Source organism: Crinia signifera, chromosome 7 (genome assembly GCF_055691185.1).
Source record: "Crinia signifera chromosome 7, ASM5569118v1, whole genome shotgun sequence".
NCBI lineage: Eukaryota > Metazoa > Chordata > Amphibia > Anura > Myobatrachidae > Crinia > Crinia signifera.
Genome location: NC_139223.1, coordinates 44,773,525 through 44,791,467, shown reverse-complemented (window position 1 = coordinate 44,791,467; position 17,943 = coordinate 44,773,525). Strand labels below are relative to the sequence as shown.

Here is a 17,943-nt window from a genome sequence, read left to right as displayed (position 1 = left end):
ACAATGTACATACACGGAGCTCGGCTGTAAGTCAGCTGGGGGAGAGAGGGGCGGGGAGGAGGGCGGCGGGCTACAGAATGAGGGGCGGCCGCCCCGGGCGGGTGTGAGGGACCGGGGGGCGGAGGTTGAGCGGGTGATGGGCGGGGCAAGGCTATGGAAGTTTGGAGAGAAGGCGGGGTCAAACGTGTAAAATAGTGAAGGGGCGGTGCCAGCACGAGGTAGGACCGCCAGAGGGCGGGGTCAGGCTGATGTGGGCGGTAATACGGCGGGGCCTGGCCGAGGTTGGGCGGGGAAAGGGGCCGGCCATAGCCCCGAATTCAGGAGGGTGGGAGTCTGGCACAGAAAGAGAGAGACCGAGTCTCAGGGAACAAAGAGCCGGAGCTGGGCAGCGTTGGTCGGGGGGGAGGCGGCGTTGGCATAGACAGGAGGCTCCTTGGGCAGCGTCGGGCACCGGCCATACGATCCCACGGGCCGAGGATGAGCGGGTGAATATCGGGGTACAATCGCCCCCGGGGCTTGGTGCGGGTAACAAGCCCGGAGAATGGGGCTGTTTGAGCGAGCCTGAGGAGTGGATTACCCCATGAGAGGTGGACCGCCGGCGTGAGCCCAGAAACATGGCTGCTGCCATGAGCTACACCCCGCCATGGTGGGTGACCCTCCTGCACCGACTGCCCCACCTCAACCTGAAATGGGAGACCCTCAGCGGGGACTTCCAGCCAGAGGACTCCGATTACCAGCAGGTGAGACACCTGTCAGCGGGTCACCTGGGGGCTGCATGTCGCTGCACCCCCTGCAGGGTCCCCATCGCTTCCCCTGCAATCTATCTATCTATGTAATATCTATCTATGTAATATCTATCTATCTATCTATCTATCTATCTATCTACATATGATGCATGCTTAAAGCCCTGGCCCTATCTCCCAGCCTGTGCCCTACATTCCATCTGTACCCGATGAGATCATGTCAAATTAGGATGCACTGGTAGAGCCTCCCCCTATGAGGACATTGTACATGGAGGTAGCTCCCCAGGTAGGGGTGAATGGACCAGTACTTGACCCCTCATATTGGGTAACTACTAGCTGGGCACAATAACTCACCTTCTGATTGCTGCTGATAATAATAATAATAATAATAATAATACATGTAACTATATCCCTGACATCAGCCCACATCACACAATACCTGCCAGCGTTCTTGTCATTACCTGCTGCAAAATAATATGGGAATATTATTAGTGGAACGTTATTATCTTTTGCATAACCCGGTTCTTTCAAGGTCTCCCTGTGTAGGTAATAATGGGAAGTTCTGTTGCCCATACAAAATGTGAAAATAAATGTTTCATATTTGTGGGTTTCTGTAAAAATGGCCGACGTTGGAACTATGCATTGTGTAGGTCTCCTTTCCCGTCTAAAATCATGTTTTATTACACATATATTTTTTTTTTGTACCAAACCCATTCAGTGTTATTTTTTTTTTCCACCCCTCTCTCCAGCTGTCCTTAATTTGCTGTGACAGTATGCTGCCTGGTACAGAATCAGGGCTGTGATGTTCTATGGCTGCATGGTGGATGTACTGTTTCCTGTGTTTGGAAATAAATAGGATAAAAATACATATATAAAGCCTATGGTACTGGTATGCATCTTTTTACTGTGGACATGAATGATTGTTAACTAGGCCTGATTGTAGGCCTCGCGCTGAAAGGGTTAACGCCTGCATCTCCTGTCCCTTTTAGCACATCTGGTTTCTTGGTTAGGTTTTGTTTGGAAACAGGGAGAGATAAAGTGCAGGATATGGGGGCTGAGATTGCTGAGCTGCCTGAGGCATAGACAGAAATTGTAGCAGCAATCTTCATCTCTGCATCCGTTTGCATGCGCTGTAGCTGAAGCAACAGACTGTTAATGGGTGCAAAGCCTTAATTAGGAATGAAAAAGCATATACTAATACATGTTTCCATGTTTAATTGTATTTCGTATAGAGCTTTGCTATCTGTTTCTGCAGACGTTTGTGTTCTGTTTCTGGCCGTTGCAGGACCGAAAGTAGCATTGTCTGGGAACACAGCCATGAGAGGAAACTTCCACATACTGATTATTTATTAGTGTCCTAAGTAGAGCCTTCAGGTCTGTCAGCTACAGGTAACTGATTCAGAGCTGGAAGTACTGTAGCGCCAAACAATAATGAGATGGGCCATAGGGCAGTATACTTTCCATGTACCTTGCTCTTCCCTGCGTGTACAGTGCAAATTCGCCCAGCAGAAATATCCATTAGAAAATGTCTGTCAGCCAAATAAAGCTTGTTGTATGTTGACTTCACTCTTGCGCCATGGAAACCAGCTGTCTGTCTTAGTGTTTGGGGCAAAATTTTTGCTATTGATGGCTGAGTGCTTTACATGTGCAGTATAATATTGGATGCCACCATTGATTTACCAATGTACAACTCTGTGTTCATCCCCACCAAATTGTATGTGTGCCCAGCTATATAGCTCAGCATTCACCCCCTTGTTTGGCCAATGACCCCCACATGTTGACACGGAGAATGACCCAACAGCATTTGTTTTTATTCATTTCCGCACAGCCCACCCTGAGGAATGGAGTTATATACGGGTATGGGTGATTGTGTCAACACTAATAAGATCGACCGTCCATAGGTTGACCATTATTGGTTTACAGGTCATAGGTTAACACTTGAAAAAAGGTCAACACAAGCAATATGCCGACATGGGTTTTTCACATTTTTTTAGGTCGGTCGACATGGACACCATAGAAGTGTACCCTGTCCGCTCACTACTCAGCCCACTATTATAATCTAACTTTATGTCCACTTGGATGGTAAAGTATGAAAAACTCTCTTTTTTTTTTTCTGGAAAAAACATGAAAAACTCTCAGGTGTTTTCCATGTTGATCTATTGTGTATGTTGACCTAAGGTATGTCAACCTATTTCATGTGTAAACTTATGGCCTTTCAACCTAGTGTTGACCTGTCGACCACATCCTTTATATAGGTTGCATCTCTCATTCAAAATTGGGCTGTCCCTTCCCCTACAATTGCCAGGCAGTTGCATATAGCAACACATGACCAGCTTGGCCTGCGGGTGACCAGCTTAAGTGGCCTTTTAAAAGATGGCGTCATTTTGTAAGCGGATGTCCCAGTCTTCGTTCAGGGCTAAGCTTTTTGCTGGCGTTTATATGAGTTTGCCAGTGATTTGTCTTGGTGAGGTCATGCTCAGAGAACTGCTGAACCTTACAATCTATTAAAAACTCAAAAGTGAGTGATTGGTGCCTGTGCTGAACCCTTTTAGCTCATGATGGGATACGGTGATGATGACGATCTGCTTCTGGTTACTAACAGCCTTACATAAAGGGTATACTTACATTACAAATCCAGATTTCCTCTTCTAGCCTATATTATAGAATAGATTCTTTGGTGGAGAGTAGGGCCAGCTTAAGGTCTGTAGGGGCCTTGGACAACAAACTTGTGGGGGCCCCCTATCAATAAAAGTGATATAATGGCGGTTATAAAAAAAAAAATAAAGTATAATTTATTAATCCGTAGTATGATTGTGTTCAATTCCTTAAGAAAGTAGATCTAGTATTTTTGGAAAAACCAAAATCCAAATCACACAAAATGTCCCCTAATGTTCCAAATATTGGAATCCATCGGAATCCTGTCATATTTTCTCCCCAGCTGGACAGTTTCTCGGCAGGCGGAATTCAATATTCTACCTGTCGAGTGGCGAAAAGGGGACTTGCCGACTAAAATGACCGTGTATTGTCGAGATATTGGTGATTTGGACAATCCACAGCAGTTTCTGACAAAACAGATCCAATTGATCTGAAAGCCGGATTTGTTTTGTTGAGAACCTCTTATATGCTGACGTATCAGACAGCATTTAAGGCGGTTCTGGACAAAACAAATCCGACTTTCAATACCTGTTGGATACCTCAGCATTGAATAGGCGGCAGATGCTATTTTCCCATGGTTTGAATAACACCCATAGTATATATATATTATATAACCTATTTAGTAATAATAACTGAAGTTTGTTTTAATAAAACGCATTAGTAGATAGGTACTTGGTCAGGACTCCAGGCACCTGAATGCTGCAGCTGCTGCCTGCACCACAGGGGGGTAGCGGTAGGGCGGTCTGGCACCACACAGCTCAAAGCCCACTACCGGCGCAGCTGAGGAAGGAGCTGAGACTGAGAGAAATGGTGCTGCCTAACTCTCAGCTCCTGGACATCACTGAAATGCCATCAGGAGGTGTCTGTGGAATCCCATGGGAGACTGACTGTGACTTCAGGGGCAGCACTGGCATGGAATCGGCTCTGTGTGTAGTGGGGAAAACACATCTGAATCATGGTTTTAGTACTAGCAGTGTGCACGATTCAGGGGTGGGGACAACTGCACCTGTCGCCCCTCCTTGGATACGGCCATGTTTGGTAGCCGGGATGAGTAAAGTTATTAGAGTCACAACAAAAACTGTTCACAATTTGACAGCAGAAATGATCCAACTTCCTATAAGAACAATAAGCTTGTTGAGGTGATAATTTTACATGCAATGTCTGCTGTACTGTCTCATTGTGACCGACCGTCTAGAGCTGATCTACTGGATCTGTGAATGGCAGCCTGCTTGTGGCGCTGCATCTCTAGCCTGCCACTTAAGTATAAAAGATGCCTGATTGGCCACGCATCGCTCGCATTGAGGCTCAGAATGACCGACGGAAGTAATGCATGCACAGTACACATGCTTACATCCAAAAACATTGGCATCACATCCACCTTTGAATTTGGCCCACTGAGAGCGGCTAATAGGCTGCCCTTTTGTAGGCCCATGCAACCTCTAAAGTGTATCTTAATCCCCATCACTGCTGCAGAGCATAAAAATGGATTTAAGTTTTTTTTTTTCCCCCCACTATAGCAACCACTGAGAGCGGTGTCGCCTGTGAATACGGCCCAGAGCAGTCAGGCCACCATGCTGTCATTTCTGTGGATCTCTCTTGCCTTGTATTTCTTCGCTTAGTTTGTGATTAGAGTTGCTGGCCCCAGTTTGCAGTTACTGGTATTAAATCCCCCGTTTAGCAGATTGTGGTCAGATCATTCGTAGATTGACTCTCTGGCGTGTACCCAGGATGTGGAGACTTATTCCTATTTGCCAGGTGGATGTGTGTTCACAGTGATGGGATTTATGAGTGGTTAGGCTCACTTTGCACAGTGCACACAAGTGAAGGCTGGCGTTTCCTTTGGATGATCCGCAGCGACGCGCACTGCTTGGGGCATATAGGTGTTCCTCACGCATGCTGGGTGTGCTAGGGACGCGTCCAGCAATAAAGTAAATATGTGGGCACTGTATTACCTCCCAGATGGGGGTATTGTTCATGAAGCGGTTACCTTGGGAACTAGTTTCGGTGTTTCAACAGGAAACCGCTCTGTAATTTTGTGTTGGAACAGATGTGAAAGAGATGTTTTACATCCCACCTTTATATTTTTGTCTTTAGTTAATGTTATTGTATAAGGAATGCAAAATAATATATACACTTTTTTATTTTTATTTTTTTATAATGCAAAAATATTGCTACAGGCATTAATTAGTTAGAATTTTGAGTCTTCCATGCTAACGAGCCATTTACGTTGCCTGCTGAAGGTTTTTGCATATATGTATATCATGGTGATAGTGGTCCATTGTGCTTCTTTATTTTCGCAGTCAAATAGAATTGCTCTGCCTTTTTTTTTTTAAGTTATGAATGTTTCTCATTATTTCCGGAGATTTACGTAATGGGTATGATATTTTTTGGGGGGTTCTTTACCACATATAAGGGTTTTCCTTCTTCGGATGACATTTATTTATAGTATCTTCCTTCATATTCCACCAAAATATCCCCTAGGGGAGGTGCTGTCAGAACTTCTTACTTAAGCATATCTGTTCCCATCCCGGTGGAGCTCACAGCTGGCGCGCAGACGTACACCAGGGATGAGTTAGACAGAAGACAATTAGCCTACCGCTATGTCTTTGGATTGTAGCAGTAAGCCTGAGCCAGTAAGGAGAAAGCAGTACAGTGCAGTCTCCAGGCATATAGGGGGTGATTCAGGGTGGTTTGATATTGGACAAAACCATGCTGCACTGCAAGTGGGCCAGATGAAACGTGCAGATAGTTACATTTGAGTGGGGTGTGTTCAAACTGAAATATAAACTACAGTGTAAAAATAAAGCAGCCAGTATTTACCCTGCACAGAAACAAAATATCTTGTCCAAATCTAACTCTCTCTGTAAGTTACATTTGCCCCACCTGCAGTGCACATGGTTTTGTCCATTAGCAAACCAAATGTGCTTTGCAAACCAAACTGAATCACCCCCCTTAGTACTGTATTCCACAATGTTACCTTATTGCCTGTGTATTCTTCATGCTTTGCTATGTTACTGTCCTGTCCAATACGTGCTGTTCTGGAACTTTTAGCTAAATATGAATGTAGATCCCGTATGTGTTCTTTGATTGGGTCGATCGTATGATCTATACCCGCTATGGCAGGCATGTCCAAATGATGGCCCTTCAGCTGTTGTGAAACTACAAGTCCCATCATGCCTTGCCCCATATTTGCTATTAGGGAATGCTAAAACTATGGCAAGGCATTCTGGGGTGTGTAGTTTCACAACAGCTGGAGGGCCACCGTTTGGAAATGCCTGCGCTATGGAATAGACCAAAACCTGCTCTCTGATTCCTCTTTCTGTAAAGTTGTCAGATGTTAGGGTGGAAATTGAAATATGTTGTACAATATAAATGCAGGGTTTAAATGCGCAGATGGTAGTTAAGGAGGGCTGATCAAGTCACTGCCAAATGGAAAATGTGGTCAACTGTGGACCACATTGGTTAGTTACTAGCCGGCAGCGTGGGACCCCTGCGCACTGTGGTCATTAGTGGTCAGGCTGCTTGACCGCGGATCTGGGACGAATTATATGCCAATGTGTGCAGCCATGTGTCTGCCAGTTGCTGTGTGTGTGTGCCTAGCATAAGATTCTCCGCTGATATACGTGTAGGAGGAGGTCTGCCTAATGTGGTGTTACTGCTATCTGCAATAAAAGCTGTATTTATAGGACATACTCCTCCAGGCTGCAGCGAATTGTTGTATTTAATTTTTATGTCAGATTTATTTATCGGCTGATAGCTTTATGCTTCAAATCAGCAGAATATTTGAAGGGTTTTTTTTTTTCTCCAGTCCTTCGTCTATGAGAGAATGCTGGCTATGTATTATTAACATCCATACAGTGCAAATGCACAGCCCATTGTTCCTCTTATCTTTATGTGATATAAAATATAGATGCGGCATGGAAGTGCAGTATGTGTTTAGCATCCCAGAGCTGGGAGGGCTGTGACTCATAGCTGTGGCCTTGCTTACATTCCTTGCTAGTCTGTGGTATGTGTAATGTCTTTCTTATTCCACAGGGTGTGATGTAATTAGGATGGGAAAGGGGGTGCGTGGGAAAGCTACGTTTATTATTATTATTATTATTATTATCTTCTCACCAGTTATTTATATAGCGCACACATATTCCGCAGCATTTTCCAGAGAATATTTAACATTTATCAGTCCCTGCCCCAGTGGAGCTTACAATCTATATTCCCTACCACTTGTACACGCACACACAGACATTCTACGGTTAATTTTGTTGGGGGCTAATTAACCTACCAGTATATTTTTTGGAATACGTGAGGAAACCGAAGTACCCGAAGGAAACCCACACAGGCACAGGGAGACTATACAAACTCCACACATGTAGGGTCATGTTGGGACTAGAACACATGAGCTTAGTGCTGTGAGGCAGTAATGCTCACCATTACACCAACTGTCTATTTTTCTTTATTTTTAAGTTGAATAAAACCAGCTACTTCACATTGTTTTATTCGTGTTTGGGATTTGTGGTTTTGTTTAAGCTACACACCTACTGCTGGCGTTGCAGATGGTTTTTTTTTCTGTGCCATTGGTATTATATATTCTTACCAGGTGATTTGGTGTGATATGTCATGCTAGAAACATGGCACTCCAGAGTTTGTTAGCAAAGCACAAAAGCGTGCAAATGGGTAAAACCATGCCACACGTCAGGTGGGGCAGAGAGAGTTAGATTTGGGCAGGGTTTGTTCAAACTGAAATCTAAATTGCAATAAATAAATCTGCGAGCTGCATGCAAAAGCAGCTAGTATTTACCCTGCAGAGAAACCATATAAATGTGTTTGCTCCCCTGTATAGTAACATCGTTTGTTCTAGACATACAATTTTTTAGTCAATCTGGCCTATTTTCCTGGGAGATGATAAGTTAGAACCTCCTAATTTGCCATGGACTGACACAGAAATTTTTGCGATTTATCCGGTCCCTACCTCTGGGGAAGGCACCTCCCCTGCACACTCTGGGTCCTAGAGCCCAGCATTCTTTGTAAGGACAGAGGGAGCACAGATTTCCTCTTTTAACCCTTTGAGTGCTAAGTCAAAAATAGGTGTGAAAATTGGAAAATCTCTATTCATCATAATGACCTATAGTGTTTACCTTATATAGGAAATATATATTTTTTTTATTATTACATTTTTTATTTCTATAACACATTTGAGCAATGCTGGCATTTTTAGTGGATATTTTGCACATCTCTCAGATTTTGGCACTCAAAGGGTTAAACACATTCAACAAGCGAAAAATTGGATTATGGTGTGTGTTTTTTTTGCAGTTGGCATGAGGAAACCCTTTAAAGTACAAATCCAAATTTCTTTAACACAAGTTGTCTGAAATGAACCTGCTTAAACCTTAGTTTCATGTCTTGTGAATGAGACCACCGTGTTTATGCAGCTCTGTGTCCTGCCTCAGTAGTTTTGTAGGCTGCATTCTCCGGGTATAGATTGGCTCTGCAGACAAAATGGCGGCATCTATTCTGTAGATCTCACCATGACTACTAAACCCTGAAATTGAAATTTTCAATCACGAGCAGTAAAGTTAAAATGTGCTGCATGTCAACACGGCATTCCACCGGAGACCTGTTAATTATGTCTCTCAGATCACCGTTCTTAGGGCTAAATGCCCTCTGATGTCTGTAAAACAAGTGAAAAGATAGTTTTTCTTCTGAAGTCAAATTTCTACTTAAATCTTCACTTTTCTAAAACCTCCTAAAACCAATTGTTACACTCAGAAATCTTGTACAAATTCACCAGGGAAATTCAGATTTCCTAAAAATCTTAGAGTTTGTTTATTTCAATGGGCAAATAATTTCATTTGGATCAAAGATCCAATTGAAATCAATAGGAAAATTATGTAAATATAGTAAACATATTTCTGAAATCATGGTTTTACCTTTGGATATGCCGATGCTTGGATATCATAAGTCCCAGGAAACTCTGGTGACCCAGGAACAATTATTTAGTTTGCTTTTTTTTTTTTGCTTCCAACCCCCATTTCTGTTAGTACTCTCAGCCAATAACAAATTGCCAGTAAGTAGGTGGTACTTGTGATTGGCTGAGCATTTGTCATTCATTTACAGAATATTGGCCATGCTTTTGAATGAACTTTCTACACCCATTGAAACATTGTTACTTGATTGACAAGACATTGGGCAGTCAGCACGGAATGGATAATACTGTAGCACAGTTAGTAGTTTTTATACCACGTATGTGCTCCAAGCGTATTATATGCCCCCACATACATATAAAATACATTTTGGATCCCCTCATGTAAAACATTAATCATAGTCCATAATTGTGTGCAGCAGTTAATCACTGCATTTCTCTGACTACCTCACTTGTATTGATTTTATTGATGGGACTTTATTTTCTAAATCGATAAATGTATAATCACTTTAAGGCTTTAGTAGACTCAAGGGGTGAGATGTAATAGGATGAGAGATTCAGAAAGTGAGAGATTTGGTAAGAAATCTCCAGGTTTTTTAAAGCGGCAATCATTTACACTGCAAAATCAAACTGGTTTTGCAGTGTAAATGATTGCCGCTTTAAAAAAACTGGATATTTCTGACCAAATCTCTCACTTTCTGAGTCTCTCATCCTATGAAATCTCACCCTCTGACTCTTTTTAGTTTGAGCCCTGTTCTCCTTTTGTCAGCAGGATACGCTTTGTACATTGATACACCGAGGGTATTACATTCATAATGAGCTTGCTGCATTTGAGCTGGGTGCCAGTGAATGATGGCACATTTTGCTTGTATTTGAGTATTATGCCTCCCTGCTAGGGGTGAGCATTAGCTCACAGACAATGTGTAGGTAGACCGTCAATAGGCCAACACCAAATGTCGACATACACTTTGACAACATTGGCAAAATGTTGATGTGCACTAGGTCGACAGTCATAAAAGTCCGACATGGGAAAAGGTCAGCATGAGTTGTTCATGTTCTTTTGGTGTCAATGTCAACGCTTAGTCTCGTGCCTATACTTGCACAGCTTACTTCGCCTGCCGTGGTTTGGACCAGGTGACTTGCTGCACCATTCCTTGTCTGAGTTCACCTGGATAGTTAAGCATGTTGACCTTTCCATGTGTCAACCATTGTCACATTCACATCATGTCAACCTTTTCATCAGCGAAGAATAATGGTCGCTGCTGAAAACAAGACACTGCGGGGGGGAAGCTGCTGGTGACAGGAGCATGCTCCTGCAACCAGTGACCATTGCAAGGCTGGTCACGGGACCTACAGCCCTGGTCACACAGCAGCAATCAGGTCTGAATCAGGCCTTTAGCTAGTATACAGCTGCCCCAATCTCTGTACATTTTTAAAGCTGTCTCTCTGGCCACAGTCCAACGGGGCGTTACTAATTTAGAAATTTCTAATTTTTTTTTTTTTTTTTTTTTTTTACTTTGCTCCTAAATCTGAGTAAGGCCATATGTGTGTGAACTGTTTGATCTCTGACAACCTTGCAGAGCTCCATGCGTGTTCCTTGTTACATTCTAGTGACTGTGTCGCACAAGCACTGACCTGCAGCATGCTTCGTGTGGCCTGTGCTGCTCGCTGCAGACTTCCTGTTTTGCCTCATTGTATACAGTGGAGATCAGGAATGTTTGTAAATCACAAACACACATGATTGCAATTTGGCTTATTTCATCCAGCTGGAAACCAACTGTAAATCTGGTTTTGGTCAATATGGCAGGGAAATCGGGAGGTGGGGATGGGATACAGAACTGGGGTATCCTGTTAATACTGTAGCTGCTTTCTGTAATTATGTCCTAGTTCCGTCATTTGCATTGCTTCCACCTCTTTATTTCTGCTTATTATTCTGTGTTGGTGACTCTGATTGCTTGATTGTATGACGTACGTCGTCATCCACCACTGGAATTCATCAGCTTCTAGAATATATTGTCCTTCCAACTGGTCCGAGCAGAACATATTTTTTCCTCCCCCCTAAAATCAATATGGTGTTAGCTGGTTTATTGGATTCTTCAAGAACCGCTGTGATTTAAGACCAGGCCAGTGATAGATCAGGAAGGCCGCGGGTCACTACGTGATCGTTGTGACCTATCCTTTTAATTATCTTATTCCAGCTGGAGCTGCCAGATTATGTACAGTGTGTGACGTGCACTGATGGACAGGTTGCAGATAATGCCATCCATTCCTCTTTTTCTGCCAAGCTAGCGGTTGTAACCTTCCCTGACCGGGATGTCGCTCTGCGCTGATCTGTGTTGTATCTAATACAGCAGTGCCAAACTGATTGGCCGACCTGGAATTCATTTGTATTGAATTTCGTCACTATCTGCAATATGGTAATGGAATGAAATGGGAATATTTTGTGATGGTGTTTAATACGTCTCAACACTCAGCAGTTATTTAATTTGCCCGGTTCTATACCCAAGAGTTACCTATAGACGTTAGAGGGTAAGAAGACACTCCTTACCCTAACTCAGGGGTGGGCAGTAAGCGGCCCTCCAGCTGTTGATGAAAACTACCCATCCCAGCATGCCTTGCCTTAGTTTTGCTATTTGGCCATGTTGAAACTGATGCAAAGCATTCTGGCATGTGTAGTTCATCAAAAGCTGGAGGGCCGCTTATTGCCCAACCCTGCTCTAACTGTACCTTTTTTGGCCAGTACAGTACCTGTTTTTAAGGCCTTTACCGGCCAAAAAAGGGCTTTGTACCGGGTTTCAGGGTCTCCAACTATCCATTGAAAGAATAGGAAGGGTGTGTGGCTTATCTGTGACCACGCCCCTTTTCCAAATGTGAACCGGATTCTTCCCTTCAGAGTTGGAAGGTATGTGTCTTGCGCACTGTCTGTAGCTCTATAGTACTGTTATGGAAGCGCTTGCGTAGGACCACTTTACACTGGCCTGTTGCCAAGTGTGCAGTAATGTGTGGTCAGAAATGTGAAACTTGAACTAGCAGATTAATGTATTTATTTGTAAAGTCAGTGACGGGACCATTTAGGGGAGGTAATGGGGGACTGGTGGAGAAAATTCAGATGTGTTGTGGCCAGTGTAAATTCCAAACTGACTCACTGGCAGTTGCTGTTGCTCTGTGGCTTTGAACTGTGCTGCAGCCCCTCCTCTGAAACCGCCATTGGTTGTGGAGCATCGCCGCATGTGTCTGCGATCCTAACTCATTAAAGATGGCGCCAGCTTCTTCGTACATGCGCCGGTTCTCCCTGACCATAGAGTTCCTCAGAAGGACAATGATCAAAGATCCTGTGACCGCGCTGTCTTTTACACAGATGCTGAGATTAGCAAAGCCGCCGATCGTCTCCTCAATTCTTCTAAACTGAGACATTTGCATACTTTTTAGGAGTTTAGGAATATGCTGCGGAGAGGCGGGGTTAGATTTAGGCCCTTCCAATTCATTTTTATCCCATGGGACTGGCCTGATCTTATTCTCATACATGTCTGTAGTGCAAGTGATGCATCCGCTCACCGTGCTAGCGGCTGGGTAACATGAAAGGTCTTTTAATCTTGTCACTTATTTATGGTCTTGTCCTAAATTCCATTAATACGTTAGCCATGATTATGGCATTGAGCAGCTTTGTACTTCTGTAGAAAACTTAATTATTTAACGATTTGGACAAATCTTTAGAAAAAAAACTGAGTCCCAGCCCCAGTAGATCATGAGCTAGACAAGCGCAGCGAGCGTATTGATCGCGTAATTGAGTTTGTGTTTATGGTTTCCCATTTAGCAGATAAACATTTACAGGCGGTATAATGAATATGATTGATAAGCGTTCTAGTGTGGGGGCGCTATCATTTTAAGCCTAAGCTAATTTTGTGTGGATATGGATAGAACATTTCTTAGGTTCTTTATTTTTTTTGTTATGTGTTTGTATGTTGCTACTACCGATATGGGCGGCTTAAAAGTCCACATGGGAGTGGCTCTGAAAATAATCCCGGGTAAATTGCCAGAAGCGGCAGAGGCGTGGCCAGTGCTGTGTGGGTGTGCCGAGAGCCACGTGGCTGTGTATACTACCAGCCCCGCTGTCTCCCTAAATATGTAACTGTAGACAAATTGTACAATTTTGGGACAAAATATACATACAATTTTAATACCTATAATTTATGGTTAACTGTATACGAGGCTTGTTATCATAATGGGCCGTTTTAATGTGGGGACCTGGGGCTGTAACCCCACCCACCCCATAGTAAATATGGCCCTTACTACCTGGTACTTTCATGCCCTCTTACAGGAAGTGAAGCCTTTTGTGCCTGCTCTTAAACCAGAGCTCACCTTCACCTGCTTCATCCCTTGCATTTCTAATACCCCTTTTACACCAGTGCCTTGACCCGGGTTATTGCCGCTCCACTCCGTGCCGGGGCTTGGTGTAAATGGGGTAAAAAAATAAATAAAATAACCCTTGTCCTTTTCCCCGGGTGTCCTACCCATCAAATTTTCAGGGTTGGACACGGGGTATCCCCGGAGTCATGGCCGTGTAAATGGGTAACCCAGGTCATTCAATCCGGGGACCCATTTCCACCAACAGGGGAGCTTATACCTCCAGACCGCAGTGTCCTGCGGTCAGTCCGGAGGTTGGGCAGGGGCCGCGTAGCAGCGGAGGCTGGGAGGAGGTGAATGGATGCCTGTGTGCGGCATCCATTCACCTCACAGCACGAAGCTGGAGGCAGCCCAGCAGCTTTCCCGGGTGCTGGGCTTGCCCCCAGTGTGTTGGTCTGCGTCACAGGGGTCCTGGCTGGTGGGTTACCTGGTACTTGGCAATGTCTCCCAAGCGCCAACTCAGGGCCCGCCTTCGCCGGCCTGGCATAATGGTGGGGGATGATGGTTTGAAAGGGAACATCTGCCGGGTTGGAGTCCAAAAACCCGGGTGCAACCCGGCAGTTCTGGTGTAAAAGTGGTATAATTAGGCAGAACTAAAGGACCCCATACATGGACCTGATTTACCTTTTAGGTCCCCCGGCAGCTTCCCAGGGGGGGCTCACATTTTTTAAATGAGAAGTCGTAAATTGCATGAATTGTCTTATGCGCAGCCATAAGATCTATGACTTGATGCGCACGGGACCATGCATCTGGTGGGATTGAATGTCAGACTCATGTGATTTGGCTCGATTTTCACCAAGTTTCATCAGATTTCAGGTGAAATTGTCGCACTTGTGTATTGAGGGCCATTAGGGGAAAATTTACTAAAGCTTCTAAAAATGAAAAGAGGTGATGTTGCCGATCATAACCAATCAGATTCTGTATATCCCTTTCTAGGATGCAATAAACAAATGATGGTCATAATCTGATTGGCTGCTATGGGAAACCCCATTTTTTTTTAATATATAGAAGCTTTATTAAATTGTTTTGTCACTTCTGTACAAAAATGAGCACAATGGGCCCACCTGATGCAGCTCTTTGGTGAAAGAGGTGACCTGCAATCTCTATCCACAAATCTAGGCCCTCACCCTCCACAAATGTAATAATATTTACATAGGTGGTTTTCTATTGATCACCTTATGTAGTCATGTTTCTCTGAGCACTTCTAGCAATCCCCAGCACCGTGCTTTTATTTTCAGTTATTAAAATGGATTACGTTGTAAGCTGCTTTGTGCTTATATTATATTTGTGTAGCAAGAAACCTCTTTGTTATCTCTTTACTGATTGCATAATATTTTCTCTATTTCCTTCTTTGTCGATTTTGTACCTTTACTGTACGTAAAGAAATTTTTTAAATGTAATTTTGTTTCTTTTTGTGTTTGCAGTGTAAAAATTATTTGATTTATCTACTAAACTGTGGTTCCTTAAAAAAAAAAAAAAAAAAAGCATATATTTTTATACCTTTTTATACCGGTTCATGAACGTACTGTTCCGCAATGGGTAACATTATTACCTAACAGCACTGAAGTCTTGGGTTGGATTCTTATCGTGGTTGGATTCTTATGTAGGGTACACACCACGACGACCCGCTCACGATGCACATTGTGAGCGGGTCGTCAGTGTTTCTTCAGACCCGCTCACGATGATGCGGGGGGCACGACCCGCTCACGATGTGCACCGTGAGCGGGTCTGATCCAATGGCGACCCGCTCCCGGCAGTATGGTCGTTATTCAGATCCTACCTGCAGCAGGTAGGATCTGAATAACGACCGACAGACCCGCGGGACCGAGCATCGGATCAGTATCGGTCCACACCAGGACAGAAAAGGGCCCAATCACCACAAAATCTACATCCAATTGGTCGGAATTGGATCTAGATTGAGGGGATCGGGCCCTAGTCGTCCTGGTGTGTACCAGGCATTAGCGTTTGTATCTTTCCCCTTGTTTGTATGGGGTTCCGCTTGGAACTCCAGTTTCTCTCACCATACATAAATAGTAACTAGTACTAGTACTGTAGGTTAATTGAATCCTTGTGTGTAGGGTAGTGATTGGGACTAATGTGAATGGCTAAATATTCTCTTGGCACTGAGGGCTATTTGTGTGCTTTTGTAAAAATAAATTCATTATTGATTAACAATCTTCACACACGCATAAACATATATACTTTTTGAGTGTGTGTATAAAATTGTATGTGATACAGACGTGTCCCCATACAAGTAGCCGCGTTGCACATTAAACAGCCCTTCTAGTCACGCCATACCAATGTGTGACTTCGTAGCGCTGTGCAAGTAAGACACACAAGCAGCCCCTGTTGATTAAAATGATATGCGGCATGTCTAGATTTATGGGGCTCTTGGTCTACTCAGCGTGTCTTGATTCTTTTTTTGTATGTGTGTTACCAGATACCCAGCACTAAAAAAATGACCTATTGCCATTTGTAGCTTGTAAAACATCGATGTTAATGTTCTATAGGGCTTACAACTTATTGGTAAATGAAGCTTGATGTGTGTTTTCCTCTCTAATTAATTGAATCTCACTGTGACATTTAATATCTTTATATGTGCAGGCTAATCCTACTGAAAGTGTGACCTTTTATGAGCAAATTACAATTCATCCTACGGTGTGGTGTTAATGTAATGGTTACATCTGTGGACTAATATGTCCCATCTATGCTGTATTTATGAATGAAGGGCGCATACATTTTCTTTGTGTCTTGGATTAATGTTCAGTATTACGCATACGGCAGAGCCAAAGGGAGATCTCGGTGGTGGTGTAACCAAATAGCCACCCTTTTATTGTCTAATACAGAGAGTGTCCTTTCAGAAACCAATACGAGGTGGGGATTATTTAGTCAATGGGGATTTTTTTTTATAACTTTTTTTTTCTTTTAAATTAAATCCACCAATTATCGGCATGTCTTTCTTGAAGAATTTAAAGCTACAGTACTGCTGAGTGTTCATTCTAGCAGTTCCTCTTCTCTGCCGGGGTTGTTGCTCTCTCCTCTAGTTCTTCTAGCACAGTGTGGTCTAGAAACACCACAGCAGACAGCGACACCCCAGGCAGGGAAGAGGAACTGCATGGGTTTTCAAAGATGGTGGCTGCTAGAATGAACACTACTGCTGATTACAAACAACTGAGTTTGCGCTTAATAGTAATGCTGATAACCACTGTATGTAGGAAATAAGCTGCCTTACAGGGATCAGAGGTCATTTACATCTAGGGCCTGACCTCACTTATGAAGCAGCCAGATCTGTCTGAACACAATTGAATCACATCTTAACCTTTTGATATATATACTGTAGCTGCCATTATACAAACCTAGATGGCCCAGACAGAGCACCGGTGACGTCTAAAACACTGAATGCTAGCTAATGCTAAATCCTTTTATGTGGGTATCAAGAACACAAGGGGCCTGATTCAAATGTCATATGCACCTGATCTCAGGTCTCAAGTGACGGGAGATCGTCGGCAATAGGCAATTGATTTTTTCGCTGATATTGCCCAGTAAGGCCGAGTTTAATCACGCAAAGCGCCTAAACACGTCGAGGAAAGGCGCGACGAGAAAAGCCCCATTTTCACGCCCAGATGGGTGACTTCTCATCTTTTCAGCTATCCACCCCCAGGGGAAGCGAGCTGCAAAGGTGTTTGCACGCCCCTCAGCAGAAACATGTAAATAGCGCAGATGAGCGGGTATGTGCCGGCCGGCAAACATTTGAATCTGGCCCACAGGCTAAATATAATATAAAGGGTACTGTAATGGAGACGGTTACATATGATATCCCAGCGGAGGGGATTCCAGCATCCTGATACAGATAATGCGCACAGGGGCTCCATACATACCTTTTTAACGCTCTTCCCCCTACCAACCTCACCCTCCCTGCTAGTGCCTATGTTAGTACCCCGCCACCTAAAACTAACCCCCCTTGTATCTGCCTAAATTCTGCCATACACACTGGGCGATATTGAGCTAAAAGCAGCTCTTTTGTCGTTCGAGCTGCATTCCGTTCAAAAACCGCGGAGTGTATATGGGCAGGCGATGAGCAGTGATCGGTGATGCAAGCACTCGCATCATCGCCGGCGGCCGCGACTCATCTGCTGGTGTATTACACGCAGAATGGCTTTCCATAGCGTCCTGCTATGGAAAGCCGTTCACAGCAGCGAAAATCGTTGGACAGGGAGAAAATCA

General features: G+C 43.9%; 1 protein-coding gene across 3 annotated transcripts in view; it reads left to right on the top strand.

The window, feature by feature from the left end:
• Positions 1-326: 326 nt before the first annotated feature.
• Positions 327-17,943, top strand: part of TTYH3 (tweety family member 3) — a 97,602-nt gene continuing 79,985 nt past the window's right edge. For 2 of the 3 annotated variants that reach the window (XM_083152958.1, XM_083152960.1), the window contains exon 1: positions 327-740. In XM_083152958.1, coding sequence (XP_083009084.1) covers positions 615-740 — 126 coding nt within the window. In that variant the 5' untranslated portion in view covers positions 327-614. The remainder of the gene's footprint in view (positions 741-17,943) is intronic. The other variant, XM_083152959.1, reaches the window with a different exon arrangement.